The 23,837-nt window shown below is 41.1% G+C and overlaps 2 protein-coding genes across 6 annotated transcripts; both read right to left on the reverse strand.

Annotated features, from left to right (window-relative positions):
• Positions 1–2,311: 2,311 nt before the first annotated feature.
• On the reverse strand, positions 2,312–16,081 carry slc25a39 (solute carrier family 25 member 39). 5 transcript variants are annotated; one of them, XM_017488385.3, is made up of 12 exons: positions 15,881–16,080; positions 13,596–13,701; positions 13,379–13,438; positions 9,928–9,978; positions 8,133–8,242; positions 7,966–8,033; positions 7,366–7,490; positions 7,077–7,250; positions 6,867–6,976; positions 4,719–4,800; positions 4,536–4,616; positions 2,312–3,979 (listed from the first exon to the last, which is right to left on the reverse strand). In XM_017488385.3, the coding sequence occupies exons 2-12, from the start codon at positions 13,690–13,692 to the stop codon at positions 3,810–3,812; spliced, it is 1,128 nt and encodes a 375-aa protein (XP_017343874.1). In that variant the 5' UTR covers positions 13,693–13,701; positions 15,881–16,080; the 3' UTR covers positions 2,312–3,809. The 5 variants fall into 5 exon arrangements, with proteins under 5 accessions (XP_017343874.1, XP_017343883.1, XP_053534036.1 ...); XM_017488403.3 differs by having other exon boundaries at positions 3,837–4,324; positions 15,881–16,081; XM_017488394.3 differs by lacking the exon at positions 9,928–9,978 and having other exon boundaries at positions 15,881–16,081.
• A 2,144-nt stretch (positions 16,082–18,225) lies between these two features.
• On the reverse strand, positions 18,226–23,122 carry rpl27 (ribosomal protein L27; the record flags this gene model as incomplete). Its single annotated transcript, NM_001200122.1, is given in 5 exon segments — positions 18,226–18,311; positions 18,403–18,513; positions 21,614–21,783; positions 22,353–22,435; positions 23,112–23,122. Coding segments are annotated over 4 exon segments (411 nt in total). The 3' UTR covers positions 18,226–18,262.
• Positions 23,123–23,837: the final 715 nt, after the last annotated feature.

Raw genomic sequence — 23,837 nt, forward strand, 5'->3', positions numbered from 1 at the left:
TTTTCTTAGCAATTTACTAACATATCTGAGGAAAATGTTGATATTCCTGATGGTTTTGTCATGTTCTCATCATCACTGTGTGCTCACAATGTAGTAAAAACGACTCAGTCACTATATCCTAGCTACTTTAATCATTGGTCCATCGTTGCTTATATTTTTTAACCCACTTAGCAAGCAATGCTAATCTTTTCTTAGCAATTTACTAACATATCTGAGGAAAAATGTTGATATTCCTGATGTTTTTGTTGTATTTCAAAGTTCCTGTGTGCTTACAATGTAGTAAAAATGACTTACTCGCTATATGCTAGCTACTTTAATCATTGGTTCATCATTAGTGATACTTCTAAGCCCACTTAGCAACGAACGCTAGTATTTTCTTAGCGATTTACTAACATATCTGAGGAAAATGTTGATATTCCTGATGGTTTTGTCATATTTTCTTTGTCACTGTGTGCTTACAATGTTGTGTATGATTTAGGGGCTATATGCTAGCTACTTTAATCATTAGTTCATCATTCGTAATACTTCTAAACCCACTTAGCAACCAGAGCTAATCTTTTCGTAATAATTTAGTAAAATATCTGAGGAAAATGTTGATATTTCTGATGGATGTGTCATACCATCACTGTGCACATACAACGTCGTAAAATGATTTACTGGCTATATGCTAGCTACTTTAATCAATCATCGACATGAGTCATGAGCTAGCGTATGCTCAGTTTCCAGTTGCCTGGCAACGGTTTTCTCATTTAACAGTGCAAACACAATGATATGATATCTTACCCAAGTTCACTTCTTTAACAAACTTTTGCACAAGAGCTAGGTTTACAGCCTTCATTTTAGCATCATACCTAAATCACAGCCTCCCGACAACTCAAAAGACACCGGGCCTCATTTAGCACGTTGTATACAAACTAATTTATTATAAATTGCTCACAGGAGCATTTACGCAACAACGCGGTGTCCGTCAACAAAAATCGAAGTCGATGAGCTGCTGTGGTTTTCTATACGGATTACACGTTCATTAAATTAGTGTGTAATTAAAAATATCTGACCATTTCATAAAACCCAGTCGTTTCATACGGATTTGAAAAACTAATCCATAATTTAAGCTGCTCAGTTAGGACAAAAGTAATGGCACTGTATAAAAGGAGGAGGAGTTAGTGTGCATCTATGGTAGCTGATGCACTGCAGTGGCTGAGCTGCATTACTGGGAGATTTAGCACACACACAGTTTAGTCACCATTTTGTCACTTTCAGCTCTCTGTGAGCTTTTGCCTAAATGTAAATCAGCTTTGTCGTGATGCACTTCATACTTTATTGCTGATTGGCATTTATCGACAAACGCAGGAGTATGGACATTCGTTGATTTATTTATTTTATTTTTTTTAAATATCAGTAAAACATTTGCAAATCTCCCAGAAATTATTAGTTTGTTTTAAATGAAAACATTTACACACTACTTTACAAGCCCAATTTCAAGCTTGGTAATGCCGTTTGTACGTAAACAACCGCGTAAAATAGCAGAATAATTCTGCTGGACTAGGAACGTGATTCGGATTCAAGATGGCGCGCTACTAGTGTTTTATGGGTTGTTTATTTTTGTTTTAATGTTTGACATTCCTTTGCGTAGGTTTATAGATAAACACTGCGTCAGCAGCACAGCAACAAGTCTCCCCGAGACAATGAACAATCCCCCAGAGCCGATTTATGAGATGCCACGGAGAGACGATTTACAAATAATGTCTCCTCAGTACTAAAGACCATGCAAAAAAATTAACAAATATAAAAAAAATTTAAAAAATTTTTAAAAAAAGAGAGAGGGGGGGAAATTAGCTTTAGTGCTTTAGCTTTACAAGTGGAATTCAAGTTGTGATCGTTTTTCACAGTCGCAGCGATTAAAAAGAGATGATCTCAAAAGAGAGCTTTTTAAAAATCAAACCATAAGTGAAACCCTCAAAGCATGTACTGATCCTCGGTTACACAATATATATCACGATATTCAGCTCACAGAATCCCTGGACATCGTGGACATTTCAGGACATGATCGTTTTTTTTGTGTGTGCATAAGTCGGCATTAATTAGGCAATAACATGAGCACTTTATGCTGAAGATCTAAAAGGTCCAAAATTAAAAGCACGTTCATGTGTGTTGCTCTGAGAAAAGAGTATCATGAAGGATTGAATGTCATGGTGGAAGCAAACGTCACACTGATAAAGGGATAATTTCTTGATTATGTACAAAATTAACTTAAAAGACATTTTTATAAACCGCCATATTGTCTTTACAAACGACACGAGAACGCTTAAACTGAGGGTCAGACTTGCTTTATTCGCTTTCTAAACGCACATTACGGGATAAAGTCTTTCTTCTTTAGTGTTATCAGGTAACTTATGCTAGTTCCGGCTAGCTAGTACTAGAATTGCCTAATAACAGACACACAATACAAAAAAAGCAGGCCCCAAAGGGGATAAAACATTTGATCACAATATAACGTCACTGTAGTCAGAAAGGCTGCTAACGTTAGCAAACGGTTCATAGTCCAACTGCAGCTTCTAAAAATAATAATAAAATCAGCCAAGTTTTAATGTTAGCAAAAACAGACCAGGATTCTAGCTTTAATCAAGTGTGCATTGATCGTTTTGTGTTTATTCCCCTAGTGAGGAAAATGTTATTTACTTTTGTAAAAGGCTTCATCGTTTCAGTAAGAAAATTAGCACTGCTGCTGGAATGCATAGAAATCAGAAAATCCGCTGTTTTTACTCAGTTTCCTGCTCATTTAAGGGTCTTTTGATCTCAACATCAGCTCAAGTGAAGCTGGACCGTTTCAGACAGACCCGGATCAATTTACTGAATCGATTTAACTCCCACCCAGCACTGAGAAAAAGATTTCTAAAGAACCTGTCCATCTTGTGTCTATATTATTATTATTATTATTATTATTATTATTATTTTTAAATAGAACCATCCTGATTTTCTTGTACAAAAAGGTTTTCTGAACTGACACGCTTCTGGCTCGTGGGAAATAAGTGCCTTTAAAATTCAGACATGGACAAGAACACAGGATAAAGGATCGCGTTGACATCCGTGTACGTAGACGTCCTTCAGGGACGGACGTTACCCAGAAGGCATTGCAATCAGACAAAATGGTTTATAAGTGTATGGAGCGCAATAAATGGGCAAACTACTCTAAATAACCCCCCACCCCAAGCAGATGTTGTTGTGTAACGTTCTTAACTTAGATGTTTTTTCAGTTCACGGGACAGCGGAAATGATCCAGCTGTGCTTTAGGTGTGACCGAACAGATGTGCGCTTCTAATTCAGTGGGGGTTTGAATCGATGAGAGCTTCAATATTCAACCATATTTCTCCATAAACCCGATGCACTTCTGATTCGTCTGTTGTAGTTGCAGTGTATGAACACTTGGGGGCAGCGTATGGAAGCTCTCTACTCATCTGCTATTTCAGACTGGCCATACAACATATACATATATATGAAGACCACATGGAACCAGGAACCATTTCACAGCCCAGATTAATTCATCCGCTGAATAATATTCCCTCAAAGCACCCGTGCATGCAGATAAATGCAAGGATAGCAGTTTTCCCAGCATGCTTTTGTGCAGCTCCAGTGTGCTGCAGTCTTACTGCAATGCAGTACATCACATCTCAGGGAAATAAATAAATAACTAAATAAATAATTAACGCCTGCACAGCGTTATCGAACTGAACCCGAGAGCTTCAGCCCTTCTGCCCAGAACCTGCGGAGATAAGAACAAGGACGCATGCCAAGGCCGAGCTAAAGGCCGGTCAGTTTGGGTGGAAGCGATCATGCAGCTCTGCGGCGATGCTCCTCCGCACGTCTCCGCCACGCCGCCGCTCCTCCTCGTTGTGCTTGCGGAAGAAAGCCTTCCCGAACTCGTACGTGCTGATCATGATGGCGCACGCCGGAGCCACTTTGATCACCCGCGGCAGGAAACCTGAAAGGAAAAGAAAAAAATAAGAACTCGGTTGATGAATAAACCATGAAAATAATCACGATTTTCCTAAAACATTGCGTTCGAGTGTTTTATTCCTCTTACGCCGCAGCGAGTATCCAGAACAATGATCGTACTGCTCATCCATTTAGAGTTACAGATCGTCGTCTTACCGAGAAACCGCAAAGAAGCGTAAAAACTCCTCGGTCACGAAGGTGTCGGAAAACTCAACCTCACGGCTTTACCTCCGACTGTTACAAAGCGCTGACACTGGAGACTCCTTCCGTACGTGTTAAATGACGGAAAACATCACCACGTCAGCGATTACACGCGTTTCCTGTGGAGTCCCTGTGAATGAGCCGTTACTATAGAAATGATAACGTATTCAATTTACAGGAAATTACTCGACAGCCTCTGTTCTGAGACGAACTGTGGACTCACAGCATGTAACCTAAACAATTTTCAGTACGTAATTCGAGGAGCATTTAGGAGAGACAGACTCGCATTACTCGTCCCGACGGTCTACACGCTATATATAACCCACATTTCTAGAATGTACCTGCGAACAGGCCTCGGTAGCCGCTTTCAGTCCAGATACTCTTCATTACGAGCCATGTGGAGGAAGGCTTCTTCGGAGGAGCTGTAAAAATAAATAAATAAATCAATAAATAGATAAATAACACCTTATTAAAATTCTGGTCTAACTTCAGCTTGGACCGATGCGTATTTTTCCTCCACGTACCTCCGAGAAGCTCGGTTTCTCCCAGCTCGATCTGCCTGCGCGTTTTCACCACATCGAACGGCAGCGTCGTGATCGCAGCGATCTGCAGGTAACAGGCACGTTACACTTTATATCGCGCAGTCGTAGTAAAACAAATCAACACCGGGGTGCCGCGATGAAGCGCACGCGTGTCCCTGATAACGCCACGAACAAACCGTTACGATTTTCACACGGAAACTAATCTGTCCCGAAGACGTTGGAAAACGATCCAAAGCGCCGACACTGAAGACTCCTTCCATGACGAAATGTCTCCTTACAGAAAATGTCACCAAAATCTGACGTACGAGTCCCTGCGAATGAGCCGTTACTATAGAAACGAGCGCATCAATATAATCCTACCTAGATACTTAACCCAAATCTTCAGACCAATCAGAATCGAGGACTGAACAGAATCGTCGTATAAGAAGATCGATCTAAAAAACGGACGCGTCCCGGTCCAGGTCCGTTAATAATACATTTGGTGGATGAATATATTAAGACGTTTTTCATTTCTGGATGAAAAATATGCACGTATGTATCGGTGTTGAAATATCAGGAACCCGAGAAGAGGACACAGACTGCGGTTTGGATCGCTCTCTGCGTGGTGTAGAGTAACTCATTAACACGCTGAAGCCCTGCGTGTTCAACACCACCGCTCCGATCTGATTAGAGAAGGAAAGCAGATAAGATAAACCGCACAGGTTCGAAAACATTCAGCAAAATGTTATTCATAATTAATTCTAACCCCCGACACCCCCCCGCCCCCGGCCGAGAACGAAGAGGAGATACGATTTGTCGTTTTTATGACGATTTCAGACCACGTACGAGTACAAGCGCATTTGTTTTTGGGTTTTTTTTTTTTTTTGGTACTGAAATGATTAACCTAGTAATTACTCAAATCAGTGCAGGTTGATGATTAAGGCGTTACGGCTTTTAAATAATATCTTTAACAGAGAGCGCGTAGATCATTAATCGACGACCTGCACCTCGACTCGAGAGCAAAGTGTAGTAGGAACCTTCATTTATTTATTTATTTGACCAGGATAAAATCTCATTGAGATATAACGTCTATACTCGAGGTTATTTACAAGTGTTCCTATAAGCTGTTCAGACCTTCTTTATTTCCCCCAGGCTCAGACCTACAACCAGAAATGCCAAGCTGAACAATGTCCTCTGAGTGAAGATTGTAATGTTCCTTTTTTTTTTTAATTTTTTTTTTTTTTAACAGAGACGAGTAAGTAGATAACAAGGCACATATCAAGCGGCGTCGTACAATAAGTTCAGAACCAGTACGAACCGGTGTAGACGCTGACCAAATGACTCGCGCGTGTCTCAACTGAAGTGCTCACTCACACGAATGAGACGGTATATCTACACGCTCGACGCTTACTAGACGCTCGCGAGTACCTCCGAGTGTATGTCTAGTAGGGATGGGCGATATAGCGGTAGAAATTCTCCCTACGATAAGAACGAGTCTTTCCGTGATAATAATAATAATAATAATAATAATAATAATAATAATGATAAAGCCTAGTCGATGACGTGTTTCTGCGTGCGACCCGTTCCCAGCTCACGTGCAGAGCGAGAACGAGTACACGGCGGAGGGCGGGTGTGACGCTGAAGAGGAGTCCATCGCTAGACGAGGAGCTACTGTACCGCTACGATCTGGAACTGGTTCGCTTACAGAAAACCAGTTTTACTTTTAGACCGATGTTTGTGTTTCTGAGGCTCTCAAGACGGCACGCAGCGGTCACTTGGGGCCGAAACACTGGTGAACGGTACTAGATTTATATCGTCACTGATATCGTATTCGCGATAAATACCAGAAAATATCCTGATACAGTTTTAAGTCCATATCGCAGATCCTTAGTACACGCGTCACGGCACCTCGCGCTCGTTTTTACCGAGCACGCTCGCTGACGCCGCGCTGTACGCGCCTTCTCTTCTCTCCAGCTCGACCCGATCGCCTGCGTTTCACGTCGTCTGTTCACTAGCAGGACGTCATGAGCTAGAATTGTGTCACACAATATCGCCTGGTCGTTATCGGAGCGTTTTTACGAGCACGGAATTGCTCCAGACACTAGATTTGTTCATGTTGTTGTTGTTATTGTTATTTATTTTTATACTCACAGCTCCGGAAACGGCTCCTGCTGCGAAGCTGATGTTGAAAGAAGCCTGCGGTGTTCTGTATCTCTCACACAGCGCTGCTTTCATCAACTCATAATTAAACCAGTACATGGCTGAAAAACACACACACACACACAGTCGGTACTCTCTTTTAAGTGCAGGAAGGTGAGGTTTTGTGTGTGTGTGTGTGTGTGTGTGTGTGTGTGGACTGACCAGAGAAAGGGACGTCTCGGAGCACGGTGGGTCCCCACCCCCTCCACAGCGAGAGCACGCCGCTCTGAGCCACGGCCGATCTGATACACACTCGCAGCTCGCTGTACGACACACGCCGTGACTGCACCTTAGTGCGCACCAACTCCAACGGGGTGATCACTGTGACCGCGCCCACTGCACCCCACACACACACACACACACGTCAGATAGGCATGTAGCTCCACCGCCAATGTATGCATGTAAATAAATAAATAAATAAATAAATAAATAAATAAATAAATGGACTCACGTCTCGCCAGACCCCCGGCGATGATGGATACGTAGTTGCTGTGGTAACCGAGGCCGTAACACATGACGTCCTTGAGCTGATCATAACAAGTGAAGTAGATGACTGTGGTAGGAACCGCCATCACACTACACACACACACACACACACACACACACACACGATTAATTGTCTATAACACGAGCTCTGTAAGGAGACATTTATTTAACATCTATGGAAGGAGTCTCCAGTGTCAGCGCTTTGTAACAGTCAGTGGTAAATGCTGTAAGGTTCAGTTTCCCAAAATCTTCGGGACACGGGAGGAGTTTACGCTTCTTTACGTCAATACGACAAGCTGCGTTTTTTATCTTATTAACAACAGAGTGAATAAAGAGACGCCGGTGAGGGAACGCTCTGCTGTTTATAGCTGCTAGAACACGAGTGAGAACGGGAACTAACTCCTTTCTCAGACAATCCACAACAGGAAAGGTTACTGTAAATGGATAAAAAGCATGACGTGATGTTCGGTAATAAACTGTGATATAAGAGGAATAAAAACACGTCCGGATGTGCTGTTATTCCCTACGGAAACATTCTCAGGTGTTTTCTTCCATCATGACTCACAGTGTAGGAGGAAGGCCGCTCCACAGAGAGCGCAGACCCTCCGAGCGAGTGATTTTCACAAACGCATCCTTAAAAAAAAGAAAAATAATAATTAATAAGTGAGTTTTTGCTATTGAATGAAGGAACACATGATTAGAAAGGTGTGTGTGTGTGTGTTTGGGGCTTACCAGTGTCCCGTTGAAGTGAGTGGGTGTTTTGTACCAGGCGCTGCAGGCCGTGGTGTTCTGGCAGACGTAGATGTGGTCCATCAGTCCGTTACAGTACAGAAAACACTTCCCTGAAATTCAGAATGAAAACACGCCGGGTTAAACCAACAAATCATGTAAACACCAAGAGTCACGCAAACACACACATCCTGCAGATTCAAATGTTAAAAAGATACAAACAATATGATCTAGAGATTTCGCTTTAAATAATAAAATGCAATACTAAGACTGACAGGCCCAGAGGCCACACCTCCTTTTGTGGGACTGACAAAGAGGCCATACCTCCTTTATTGGGACTTCCACAGAGGCCACTCCTCCTTTATTGGGACTTCCACAGAGGCCACACCTCCTTTATTGGGACTTCCACAGAGGCCACTCCTCCTTTATTGGAACTGGCACAGAGGCCACACCTCCTTTATTGGAACTGGCACAGAGGCCACACCTCCTTTATTGGAACTGGCACAGAGGCCACACCTCCTTTACTGGAACTGACAGAGGCCACACCTCCTTTATTGGAACTGCCACAGAGGCCACACCTCCTTTACTGGAACTGCCACAGAGGCCACACCTCCTTTTTGGAACTGACAGAGAGGCCACACCTTTATTGGAACTGCCACATAGGCCACACCTCCTTTATTGGAATTGACAGAGGCCACACCTCTTTTATTGGAACTGCCACAGAGGCCACACCTCCATTATTGGAACTGCCACAGAGGCCACACCTCCTTTATTGGAACTGCCACAGAGGCCACACCTCCTTTACTGGAACTGCCACAGAGGCCACACCTCCTTTATTGGAACTGACACAGAGGCCACACCTTCACCGAGACTGACAAGCAGAGGCCACAGCTCGTTTGAATTACAGACACACCTCCTTCACTGGGATTGCCAGGCACAGAGACCACACCTACTTTTGGGGGTTGATATATTGAAAATGACAAGCACAGAGGCCATGCCTCCTTCACTGGAACTAACAGGCAAGAGGCCATGCCTATTTTGGAAATGATCGAGGCCACGCCTCCTTCACTGGGATTGAAAAATTTGTCTGCTTGTTTATTTTATCTAATTTCATTGATTTATTTATCAAACAATTGAAAATCTAAAATATCTTCTTTTTAACCGACAAACAAATGTAGAAAATAAAACGATGAATGCGTATACGTTTTGTTTTCGGATCTAAAGCACGCCGCTTTATTTCAGTTCTGTATGTGTTCGGTGTCCTGTGGTTTCTCAGGACCAGAGCGGATGCTCAGAAACGAGGGCAGCGACCCAAACGGAGATAAGAGCAGCTATAAATAAATCACACGAGCAGCCGTGAGAGTAAATAAACCCGGCGTGGAGAGACTCCCGCTGCTTATCAGCTAAATCTCTACAAGTTTAAGGTTAAACCCTGAACTGCAGTGTGTTTAACCTCAGCGTGTGTGCAGTTCCTGCTGAATCACGGACCGGTTCTGACAACTTTTATCAAGAGTACAATCAGTCCCGGTCTACAGTTTTGTTGTTGTTGTTGTCCTGATGAATGGAGTTATTTAGATCTTATTTAAATTTGTGCTGCAGGGACAGGGAGAAACTGATGAATAAATGAAACGCATAAACGAACATTAATCCTGATGGAGGTTTAGATCAGACGAGATCCGGTGCTTGTACGTTTGTCAGATAAAACGTGTTGAGTTTTAGTTCACGTGAAGCTTTAAGGTTAATGCGAGAGCTAGCGAGGTTAAAGGCAGCAGGCGGAGCGTCGGTGCACTTTACTTACACTTCGGGAGACGAGGCTTTCTCTTCCACACACGAGAATCCGCTGGTAATGCTGTGAGAGAGAGAGAGAGAGAGAGAGAGAGAGAGAGAGAGAGAGAGAGAGAGACAGAGAGAGAGAGAGAGAGACAGAGAGAGAGAGAGACACACACACACACACACACACACACACAGAGAGAGAGAGAGAGAGAGAGATACATTTAGCAAGAGACAAGAGGAAACGAGAGAGCAATAGAGACAGATAGAGAGAGAGAGAGAGAGAGAGAGACATTTAACAATAGAGACGCAGAGAGAGAAAGAGACAGACAGACAGACAGAGAGGGGGAGGACAGACAGAAACAAACAGACAAAGAGACAGACAGAAAGAGAGACAGAGAGACAGACAGACAGAGAGACAGACAGACAGAGAGACAGGCAGAGAGACAGGCAGAGAGACAGGCAGAGAGACAGGCAGAGAGACAGGCAGAGAGAGAGAGACAGACAGAGAGAGAGACAGACAGATGAGGCAGTATTATTATGCATTAACAGCAGAAGCTGAAGCACTGGCGTATGGAAAGCAGCATGTAGCGGTGTTTATGTTTCACAGCTGAAGTTAGAATTCTGTAACAGATTCAGATTACAACACACATCAGTACATTAACACAACACAACACACACACACACACACACACCAGTACATTAACACAACACACACACACACACACACACACACACACCAGTACATTAACACAACACACATCAGTACATTAACACAACACACACACACACACACACACACACACACACATCAGTACATTAACACAACACAACACACACACACACACACACACACACCAGTACATTAACACAACACACATCAGTACATTAACACAACACAACACACACACACACACACACCAGTACATTAACACAACACACACACACACACACACATCAATACATTAACACAACACAACACACACACACACACCAGTACATTAACACAACACACACACACACACACACACACACACCAGTACATTAACACAACACACACACCCATATCAGTACATTAACACAACACACACACACCAGTACATTAACACAACACACACCAGTACATTAACACAACACACACACACATCAGTACATTAACACAACACACACACACACACACACACACACACACACACACACACACACCAGTACATTAACACAACACACACACCCATATCAGTACATTAACACAACACACACACACACACACACACCAGTACATTAACACAACACACACACACCAGTACATTAACACAACACACACACCCATATCAGTACATTAACACAACACACACACCCATATCAGTACATTAACACAACACACACACACACACACACACCAGTACATTAACACAACACACACACACCAGTACATTAACACAACACACACACACACCAGTACATTAACACAACACACACACACACACACACACCAGTACATTAACACAACACACACACACACACACACACACACACACATCAGTACATTAACACAACACAACACACACACACACACACACACACACCAGTACATTAACACAACACACACACACACACACACACACACACACACACACACCAGTACATTAACACAACACACACACACACACACACACACACACCAGTACATTAACACAACACACACACACACACACACACACCAGTACATTAACACAACACACACACACCAGTACATTAACACAACACACACACACACACACGTACATTAACACAACACACACACACACCAGTACATTAACACAACACACACACACACACACACACACACACACACACACACACACCAGTACATTAACACAACACACACACACACACACACACACACACACACACACACCAGTACATTAACACAACACACACACACACACACACACACACCAGTACATTAACACAGCACACACACACACCAGTACATTAACACACACACACACACACACACCAGTACATTAACACGAGTACATTAACACAACACACACACACACACCCCAGTACATTAACACAACACACACACACACACACACACCAGTACATTAACACAACACACACACACACACACACACCAGTACATTAACACAACACACACACACACATCAGTACATTAACACAACACACACACACACACACACACACACACACACACATCAGTACATTAACACACACACACACACACACACACACACCAGTACATTAACACGAGTACATTAACACAACACACACACACACACCCCAGTACATTAACACAACACACACACACACACACACACCAGTACATTAACACAACACACACACACACACACACATCAGTACATTAACACAACACACACACACACATCAGTACATTAACACAACACACACACACACACACACACACCAGTACATTAACACAACACACACACACACATCAGTACATTAACACAACACACACACACACATCAGTACATTAACACAACACACACACACACATCAGTACATTAACACAACACACACACACACACACACACACACACACACATCAGTACATTAACACACACACACACACACACATCAGTACATTAACACAACACACACACACACACACACACACACACACCAGTACATTAACACAACACACACACATCAGTACATTAACACAACACACACACACACACACACATCAGTACATTAACACACACACACACACATCAGTACATTAACACAACACACACACACACACACACACACACATCAGTACATTAACACAACACACACACACCAGTACATTAACACAACACACACACACCAGTACATTAACACAACACACACACACCAGTACATTAACACAACACACACACACACACATACATTAACACACACACACGTACATTAACACACACACACACACACATACATTAACACACACACAAACACACGTACATTAACACACACACACACACATCAGTACATTAACACAACACACAAGTACATTAACACAACACACACACAAGTACATTAACACAACACACACACACCAGTACATTAACACAACACACACACACCAGTACATTAACACAACACACACACACACACACATACATTAACACACACACACGTACATTAACACACACACACACATACATTAACACACACACAAACACACGTACATTAACACACACACACACACATCAGTACATTAACACAACACACAAGTACATTAACACAACACACACACGTACATTAACACAACACACCATCAAACAAGTTCAGCTGCATTCTCACTGAAAAGTTCATTTAACATGAAATACAATCCCATCGTGTTCAATCAGACCTGAGTCGCTTTCACACTGGAGTGTGTTCATCACATCAACACACACACACACACACACACACACACACACACACACACCAGGGCAGAAGTGTACCTTTGTAGACCGGAGCCTGCTGGGACTGCAGTCTGATCTTCACCACATCTAACGGCGTTACTGAGGGACGACAAAACACAGTCAGCACTATGGCAACACTCACGTTTACACACACACACACACACACACACACACACACACACACACACAGTTTATAGAGAACGGAGAGGAGACATGGAAGTTTTCTCTAGTGGTGATTTTTTTTTCTTCTCCTCACCGAAGAGCGCGGTCAGTAACGCTCCGGCACTGGACGCCACCATCTGCTGCACTGGAGTGATGGAGGGAGACGGACCACCTGCAGGACCCTCACCCATCCTGTCCACCTGACAGAGAGAGAGAGAGAGAGAGAGAGAGAGACACACACAGAGAGAGAGGGAGACACAGAGAGAGAGAGAGAGAGATAAAAACAAAGAGTATGAGAAAGAAAGAAAGAAAGAAAGTAAGTAAGATGATTCTTTAGACAAGCACATTCTTCAGTCTTAGACTAAACTCCAGAATTATTGGCACCCTTCATTAAACGGAACAATAAATACATATGAAATTACACACACACACACACACACACACTTTGAGCTAACATTTTAACCTGCAGTTTGTTTAAGTAGTGTTAATCAATCCGCCACACCGAGTAAATGCTGCTCTTATTACAAGAATGACTTTATTAGTTTAGCTCAGTTGAGTGGAAGATTCATCACTGTGTGTTAGATTTATTTTATACAACGACTTTTAATCACGCTCTTGAAGAGTGCAAATAATTCTGGATCTGCCGAGACAGAGCCACTGGGGTTCGGGCTGAAGTTCAATCTTTGGAGAAGTTTGATTTGAGACTTTAAGTTGTTTAAAAAATACTGAGGTGTGTGTGTGGAGGATCAAAAAGATGGGTTCTGACAGCATGGAAAATAAATAAACCCCGCCCCTAGTGCAAGTGACATCTGCACAGGGTGATTTCTGTCCTTGAGTGTTATGTACAGAGGGAACACCCTTGACACTGATAGGTTATCTTCACCCAACACACACTCTTACTCTTTCTCTCTCACACACACACAGTCTCTCTCTCGGAACAGGACCTCACACATTCTGCACATTAGTCCAGCTCAACACAACACTCCTGAGATTATTTTGTTTAAATGGACGGCGTTAGAGAATCGTGAATACAGAATGATTCGTTTCCAGCAAAAGAATCACGGCATCCATTATATTACGCATTTTGAATCGACTCCCAGTGTTCGCCTAAAAGAGCCAGTTCAAAAGAGTCGACTCGTTCGTGAACAAAACTTGACTGCTCTGATGTAAACTTGTAACGTTTTACATTTCCATCCTTTGTTGTTGTTGTTGGGTTTTTTTGGACAGAGATTCAAAATCAGTTTTCTACATTTGATGTTCAACCTACCGGCATCTGTAAAAATCTAAATGACCAAAGTAGTAATCGACTCAACACTGTTATTCTCATGGCTAAATTCTTTATTCACAAAACGTTAACATCTGATTTTGTTGTCTTTTGTGTAGTATTTATCTGGAAGTGTATAATGCCTTAAATGCTTTAGTTAATCCAGGTGAGTTAATTCATGATTTTAGCTAATCCAGAGGAGTTAATTCATGATTTTAGCTAATCCAGAGGAGTTAATTCGGGATTTTAGCTAATCCAGAGGAGTTAATTCGGGATTTTAGCTAATCCAGAGGAGTTAATTCGGGATTTTAACTTCTCCAGAGGAGTTAATTTGGGATTTTAGCTAATCCAGAGGGGTTAATTTGGGATTTTAGCTAATCCAGGTGAGTTGATTCAGGATTTTAGCTAATCCAGGTGAGTTGATTCAGGATTTTAGCTAATCCAGGTGAGTTGATTCAGGATTTTAGCTAATCCAGGTGAGTTGATTCAGGATTTTAGCTAATCCAGGTGAGTTGATTCAGGATTTTAGCTAATCTAGGAGTTAATTCAGGGTTTTAGTTCTTCTAGAGGAGTTAATTCGGGATTTTAGCTAATCCAGGTGAGTTGATTCAGAATTTTAGCCAATCCAGGTGAGCTGATTCACTGTTTTTGCTAGTCAGATTTAGTTAATTCAGGATTTTATCTAATCTAGAGGAGTTAATTCATTAGTATGTTTGCTAATCCAGCATTGTAAACAGAGTATATTAACTCAACCAGGCGGGTTAATTCACTATATTAGCTAGCCGAGGTGTATTAGTGGATCACTCTACACACCCCAGCCGTGTTCACTGGCGATACTTTATCATTTGAGCGCATTAAGTCGCTGTTTTTAGCGGCACTGGGGTGTTAGTGGATATTATATCTCATGCGTGTGTGTTAATTCGGCATTTATAAAAAAAAACTCGGGTGTATTACTTCATTATTTTAGCTAGAGCACGTAATAAAAAAAGTCGTGCAGGGTTAAAACAGCAACACGCAACACACACACACACGTTGGTGCAGTTGCACCGGAATGTAAAGAGGATATTGTGTGTGTCGCACAGCTCTTCACCGCGTGCTGTATCCCGGACACTGACCTTTCAGAGCCACAGTTTCTGTTCTCAGGCGATGATCATGGCGTTAATCCGCTCTCACATGTAGTTTAGATCCTCCTGTCTCTCCAGCCGCCCGTTATTTCACTTCATCCATCTCACACCCTTTATTTTAAATAAACATCCTGTGTTTATCTTCCATGTCCTCTAAATTACACAGTGTACAGCAGCGCCTCACTGCGCCCCCTGCAGGCCGGAACCGGAAGTCATTTTTCCCAGTACAGCAAATCCGAAGTGTTTTGTTCCTCTTACACAACAGGAATTTGCTACCTCTTAAACGTTAGTATTATTATTAATAATACTACTACTACTAATAATAATAATAATAATTATTATTATTATTATTATTACATTTAATGTATTTGAATTTAATCATCAGCAATAACGTGGGAAATAACCGAACAATGGAAGAACGAATTGAAATGTAGTGTTTAGACTGCGTCAGAAACCACAGCTTATATTAGAGATGTTTTCAAATCAGTATCATGAGACAATGACCATTGTAAAAAGCGCTATACAAATAAAATTGAATGTCTGATTGTACCAGTGATGTGTCATTCGCAAACGAGTCGACTCCTTTAAATGAACAACGTGAACAATTCTTGCTTCACTATACAATATGTATCAGCCATCTTCACTGAGATTAGAGTAAGGCTTTGTAAACTAATACAGGACCATCACTAGTCATAACTTTATCTATTATGGAAGGCGGGGGGGGGGGGGGGATGAGTCGTTTAGGATCTGAAAGAGTCGGCTCTTATTGGTGAGCCGAGTAAAAAGATTTGTCTCGCTGTAATATACTCATCAAATCAAATCCCACAATGCACTGCAGACTGGAAGTTTAATGGGGGGGGGGGGGGGGCGTTGAGTCGTTTGGCATCTGAAAGAGTCGGCTCTTATTGGTGAGCCGAGTCAGATTATTTGACTCGCTGTAGTATACTCATCAAATCAAATCCCACAATGCACTGCAGCCTGTCAGTCTAATCGTTTGTAGAGGAACAGCTCATTCACAGAGACTTGTTAAATAAAATAAAATGAAAAAAAATTTTAAGTGTGATATTGTATGTGATATATGGTGAACTTTTCTGTAAGATGTTTATGTAACACTTAGGAGTCTCCAGTGTCAGCACTTTGTAACAGTCAGGGGCAAGCTGACTGTTATATATAAAATATATTCGTAATGCCTCAGTTTCTTCCTTCAACACCACAAGACGTGCACTAGAATATCCAGAAGATGCTGTACAACTTTATATATATATTAAAAAAACAGCAATGCAAAACAATTGTGGCATTGCAATTGCCAATTCATGTAGTTTTGCGCAAAATGCATCGCACATTTTGAAAAAAGCTGCAGCAAAACCAAACGTTTTTGGCCTTAACAATTGCAAAAACTGAGAAATCCTCTACAAACCGGTCACAGAATTACAGTACAATAATAATATTCTGGCTATTTATTGGAGCTTGTTTTTTATTATTATTATTATTCCTGGACTTTCCACCAACCAAACAGTTCCAAAGTGACACGGATATTGGTGGGATATTTTTCACATTTAATTCAATGTTAAAAAAACAAAAAAGGGGTGTTATTTTGAAAACCACTGGTCTAATATGAAAAATTAATCAGTACGACTGTGTAAATTTTGTCAAAAGAAGTGAGCACAAGTGTACCTATCCACCCTCCCAACAGCTGTGTTAGTGTGAAGTGTAGCAGAAGGGGCGGAGCCATCAGAAGTTATTGTGAAGTGGTTCCTGTGGAGGATCTACTGTTCTGAAAACTCGATGACATACTACACAGTCATTTCTGTTTATTCCAAAAGATTCAGCATTTAATTATGAGAAACACAAACCAATAATTTTATACTACGGTGTTACAGATGGGCGATATAGACGAACTCCAATATAGACTACCATATATTTCATGGCATTTGTCGCTATAACAAAATAAAAGGTGACATGAAACTAGAAACATTCAACAGTAGCTTTTTCGCCTGAATCCCATCAATATACATTCTCGAGAGCCTTGCAAACTAACGCTGATCCAAAAAATAAATAAATAAAAGTCAAACTTAATCCTGAACATCAAATACTACACGTTGTATCCGAAGTACTTCTATATTACAGATGAGGCTCCTCTTTTGGGAATTAATCCTCATCGAGGGTTGTAACTCTGCTTTGTGTCATGCTCGGTCTCGCTATACATGGGAGATGCTCAGGTCAGTATCGTGGGATGACCATCATGGGGAGGAACTGTACTGAAAACTGGACTTCCTGATTCTCATAACAATAATAATAAAAACACCAGCAAATAAAAAGACAAATAAACAATGGAGGGATTTTTACAACTTTATTAGAGAAACCATTGAATGCCTAGAATCGGAGCTTCTGGAAGAACCATTTGTTCTTGCCGGTCTTGTACCTGTAAGAAAAATGAAAGAAAAAACAGAGTCACTGCAGCGAATCCACTGGACACGTGTATTATACATCAGGACCAGAGATTAAACACGCACCTCTCCTCAAACTTGACCTTGGCCTCCCTCCTGGCTTTGCGTTTCAGAGCGGGATCCCTGAACACGTCCTTGTTGACGATGGTTTTGTCCAGAGGAATGTCAACCGAGTACCTACAGAGAGTCCAGAAATCAGATTTGAGCTTTTTAATAAAGCAGATGAAGAGCAAAACCACACACACCAACAGTCAAAAGTTTGTGGACACCTGACCGAAATGTTCTCACGATCTTAAAAACCTTCTGATCTAAAGGTGTGATTAAACGTGTGAAATCGGTGTCGTAGACAAAAATATAACCGTGCCGACGTATTCATTCCTTTCATTAGAAAACATTTTATTTACAAAAAATACATTTTTAAACGGACGACTCAGAGCGAAATATTCTGAAAAGCAGCAGATAAGAGTCCAGCGTCGGTGTGAACTCCTTTAATACGATTTAAAAAGCATCTCAGGGAAATTCCTCAAGAAATCAGGTGGGAGAACGGCAAGAATACATTTCGGTAAATTCTAGGCGAAAAGGGCGTCGACTTTGAAGACGATAAAATATTTAATTATTTTGGATTTTTTTAAAATCACATAATTCCCATAGTTCCATTTGTGTTACTCCAGAGTTTTGAAGACTTCATTATTATTCTAAAATGCATGGGGGGGGGGGCTTCTTCGACCAGTTCCAATGTTTTCACCAAAGTGACCGTGTAAGTGAACAGCAGGCCAAACGTGTCCTACTTTTGACTAAAGAACTATAAAAGATCTTTTATTTCCAGCTTAGAGAACTACATACTACACTCATCCTTTTAAGATTACACATTACATGGTACAAGATCTCGATAATATCATGAAGATCTGAATTTTATAACACAATATGTGCAATAGTGCATGTACTCCAGGTCCATCATCCTAACTCCACACCCCCGGCACTGACAGAGGCCTCGGCTGCAGAGTAAGTTTGGAGTTGATGAAACATGAAACCAAACTAATCCGAGCCGGGTTAATTAAGGTGAGCATGTTTCAGGACACTGGTTATCAACTGTCTCAGCCAACCCAGGTTTTAACCCTGAACCAGCATTCGCTCAGCAGGTAAAAGCCGAGCCATTGCAGGAAACAGCCGATAGTAACGTTCAAGATGGAAAAACGCACGTGCATTCTTCTGGTTGAAGAGCGAGAAATTGTGTGGAAATATGAGGAATTTAAACCCACATTAACCACAAAAATCTCACCGTTTCGCCCGCCAAAGCTCGACAACGCTGCAGATTTGTGTAAAAGTTTACTTTAAGACTCACAACGAGAATAAACGGACTGAAAACGTATAACCGACATATTTCGTGTAAATTCATTTAATATAAATATTTATTATTTTAATCAATCAAATAAATATAAATTTGTGACAATATATTAGGACAGGAATAAAGCAGCTGCATGAAAATATGCACTACTCCACAAAGCAACACTTACAATCTGCGGTACAGTAAGGGGCATGGCATCGGCGTGTCAGAGTTTAAACCGGCGTAGATAAACTATACCGTCTGCTGAAAATCCATATCTTTTGAACAGATGCTCGTCGGGAAAACCAGGGGATTGTGTCTGTCCCTAAAAGTTCTTTGGTTTCCAAGTATCCTCCTTATTATTTGCGCTCCACAGGATTTATATCACTTTACTCGCAGCTGATTGGTCCAAGTTGGGGTTGAGCTCTCTCAGACCCGCTCCGGAGCAGGTTAGCCGTGTAGAGCACGTTATCATGGCGAAGAAAACCGCTAAAAGCCCAAATCAATACACCGTCTTGAGACGGAAAAAAACAGGAGTTTGCTCAAACTAAACACAAACTTACCTGCGCAGCCACCGAAGCCGGTTTCGTGAAACAGGCGTGGGAATATTACAATTTGTTCAGGATACAAAACGAGTGAAAGGGCGGGCCGAGATACAGCACAAGTTATTTTCGCTGATGCTGAAGTTGCAGACGTTTAAACGATCCGACTCAATAGCCGTCGCTGCAGCCGCGTTAATCAGCCCTCACTTAGCTCCAACTACATTTACCGTCACATATAGACAATATTAATCACTCCAGGATTCCGCCATGTTTAAATTAACGCAGACTCGAGGGAAGGCCGCAATATTCAGAGGAGCCTGCGAGTTGGTGTTATGTGACGTCATCGGCCAAAGCCCTCTTCAATTCACGTGCATCGAACACGAGTAGAGCTAAAAGGTCTCGTTTACATATAAACCATCACTGCAAAAGACTATTTCGCCCAATTCAAGTAGTTTTCCGGGGGGGAAAAAAAAAAAAAAAAAAAAAGATGCACATTTTGAAAAAAGCTGCAGCAAAATGAAGTATTTTTGTCAGCAACAAAAGTATTTTTTTTTTAAAGCTAATTTTATATCCTCATTTTCTTTCGGCTCAAAGAATTAACCACAATCTCCTATTCTCCATTCTTCTCCCATGAATGAGAGAAGATCGCATGAAGAGGATTTTGAAAGATAAGCTGTAGTCACTACTTCATTATTATTATTATTATTATTATTATTATTATATTATAATTGACAATGGCAACCTAGCAGTCATCATTAACAAACGAATCTCAATCCTACTGCATATACTGCAACGCAATCGAGTCGCTAGACGACCACGTCCTTACAATTAAAAAGAGAAAAATACGGAATTATAGTTCTTTACTAGTTCTGAGTGCGAGAGACCTGGGAAATAAACCACACCACCGTCCTCAAACAAGTTAAGATTACGTGACGCGACCACCACACAAGTCTCCTGTAATAGAAATTGTTCGTTACTATAGAAACGATAGATTACGACGCTATCGCAGACAGAGTTAAGCAGCTCAGCGCACAAGCGAGAAACAGAAGAAACTAGCATCCATCTTGGAACAAATCAGCAACACGCCAGCGCACGCTCCATCAGAGACGAAAACATACAAACTCCATAATCATGAGCTGAGAAACAGGACAGCAACATCTGTAAGGTTCTCAGTGACCCAAGCAGGAACCAAACACATCAGCACCAAGAACAGGGAAGAGAAGGAAATGTACTGAATCAGATCATTTGCTGTGATTTGTTGCTTCTTTGTCGTCGTCCCCCCCCACCAGTGACATCGTAAACAAGGTCAGTGAACCCCTTTTACGTGGAACTTAACAGATAGATGGGTTTTATTTCGTATTAACAAACTCAAATACTTGATGAAACGGCATATCTTCATGGCTTCACGTACCTGGTTGGCATCAGGTGGTTGTAGTTGAACACCTTAACGAAGGCCTTAATCTTGGACCTCTTAGCCACCTTCTTCTTGCCCATGGTGGCGGTGACTTTGCGGGGGTAACGGTCAATACCCGAGACCAGGGCGTGGCTGTAAGGGCGGTCAGCGGTGCCGTCGTCAATATTCTTTAAAACGAAGACAAAACAAAAAAGAGAGTGAGAAACGTGAGATTTAAGCAACTATACACGGAAATACAGTGCTTATTGTAATGATCGTAAATCACCGAATTACTGATCCACCAATAATCCACACCAGCGCTCTAAGCCTTAACAGTCACCCGTGATTAGATTTACTTCATGATCAGACTTGCATAGATGGAATTGGAAGTATCCAAGTTTAACATGATGTAGCCACTTACAGACTTCGTAAAGAGTACATCAGTCCTGGGATTAGTGTTACTGTCACAAAGTGTCCTATTCCTCTCATACCACAGCAAAGGAGGAAGCAATTTGCCAACTATTACAGTTTTTGTAAACATCATGTTACCGAGAAAACCCACAGAAGCATAAACTTCTCTGTCCTGACACCGGAGACTCCTTCCATAGATGTTAAACAAACATCTTCCTTTTAATTAAATAAATAATAATAAATGTTTGCGAAGGAGCTGTTACTACAGAAACGATAACGTATCAGTGTACTAACAAACCTGTGTGTGAGGAATAAATAAAATAAAATCCCAGACATTGATGCATACCTTGACGATGACGGCTTTGCGTCCGGCGTAACGTCCAGCCAGGACCATCACCACCTTCCCGGGTTTCATGAATTTGCCCATTTCTGAAAACCAAATAAAGACAACACAACCTTTAAGATCTTTAAAATGCAGAAGAAGAAGAAAGAAAGAAAAATACACAATCCTCTTCAATGACAATCTTAAAAGGATCTTCTTGTAAGATATTTCTACATCACAAATGCTGAATTTGCGTGCCCATACACCTATAAACAGGTAGTTTCTCACGCGTGGTCCTTTATTCCTTCAATAACAAACCTGCCACCTTATTCACAAAGCGTTCATGACTTTAAAACCATGTACAAACTTTAAATATTCAACATGCACGAGGGATAAACATCACGCGCTATATAAATGTTAGCCACCCGACTTCAGCAAGCCGAGATAACACACTACACACAAGTAGGATTTAAAAAAGGTTAGCCGTTATTTGAATATTTTAACATGTAGTAGTTTGCTTTAAAGCGAATAAAGTTTAAATTAAACACAGCATGACAGAAAGGCAAACCAGCCGCCATATTTATCACCGACTCTGAGAAGCGCGAGAGGCATCTCAAGTTACCTTTAACATATATATTTTTGTTATAAAAGCAACAAATTTACACAAATAAACATCCAGAACTCAAGATTAACATCTTTACTAAGCAACTAACGCGCAAAAACGGGCAAAGGTGTTTATTTATTCGTTGATGGAAAGGGATTATGAAATGGTCTAACACTTACTGATGGCTTCCAATGGCCGACGATAACAAGAAAGGAAGTAGGCAGAGCGCGCGTGACCCTTGACACCAGAGGAACGTGACGTACTTCCGCTTAGATTTTTTATTTCCTGGAGTAGCGCTATCTGATGGCAGAGAGCTAGCATCTCAGTTATAAGCTTTATTATTATTGTTATTTTAAAATAAAAAAAACCTTAGATTTTAAATTATATATATATTTAGTAACTAAGCAACCATTTACCCCACACTTTCTTATAAACGTTCTGTTTTTAAAGAAAAAATACGCTGTAATAATTTTACTCAACTTGTAGAACCATTTCTATTTGGTCTAAAAACTACACATTCCATAAAACCGAGCTAGCGATAGCATGAAGCTAATATTTGCCCAATTGAAGATTAGTTCGTCTGTGGCAGCCATGATATCTCCTAATATTTTTTATCAATATCATTAAGATTCAAATTTAGAAATTTAAAAATTAATGTTTAATTCTGATATTTGACTAGATTTTAGTTATATTTTAATTTTAGATTTTTATATATAAGGTACATGTCAAAAACTATGCTGGAGGTGACCTACAATGAAGAAATATATATATAAAAAATAAATAAACTGAAAGTTTTATATGTTTATACTTTCAAAAAATATCTTAACACTTGGTATTTTTTTTTATCTATTCCCATAGCACAAAATGAATGGAAAAAAACAACAAACTAAACCTTAAACAACTAA

Source organism: Ictalurus punctatus, chromosome 2 (assembly GCF_001660625.3).
Source record: "Ictalurus punctatus breed USDA103 chromosome 2, Coco_2.0, whole genome shotgun sequence".
NCBI classification, from domain to species: Eukaryota; Metazoa; Chordata; class Actinopteri; order Siluriformes; family Ictaluridae; genus Ictalurus; species Ictalurus punctatus.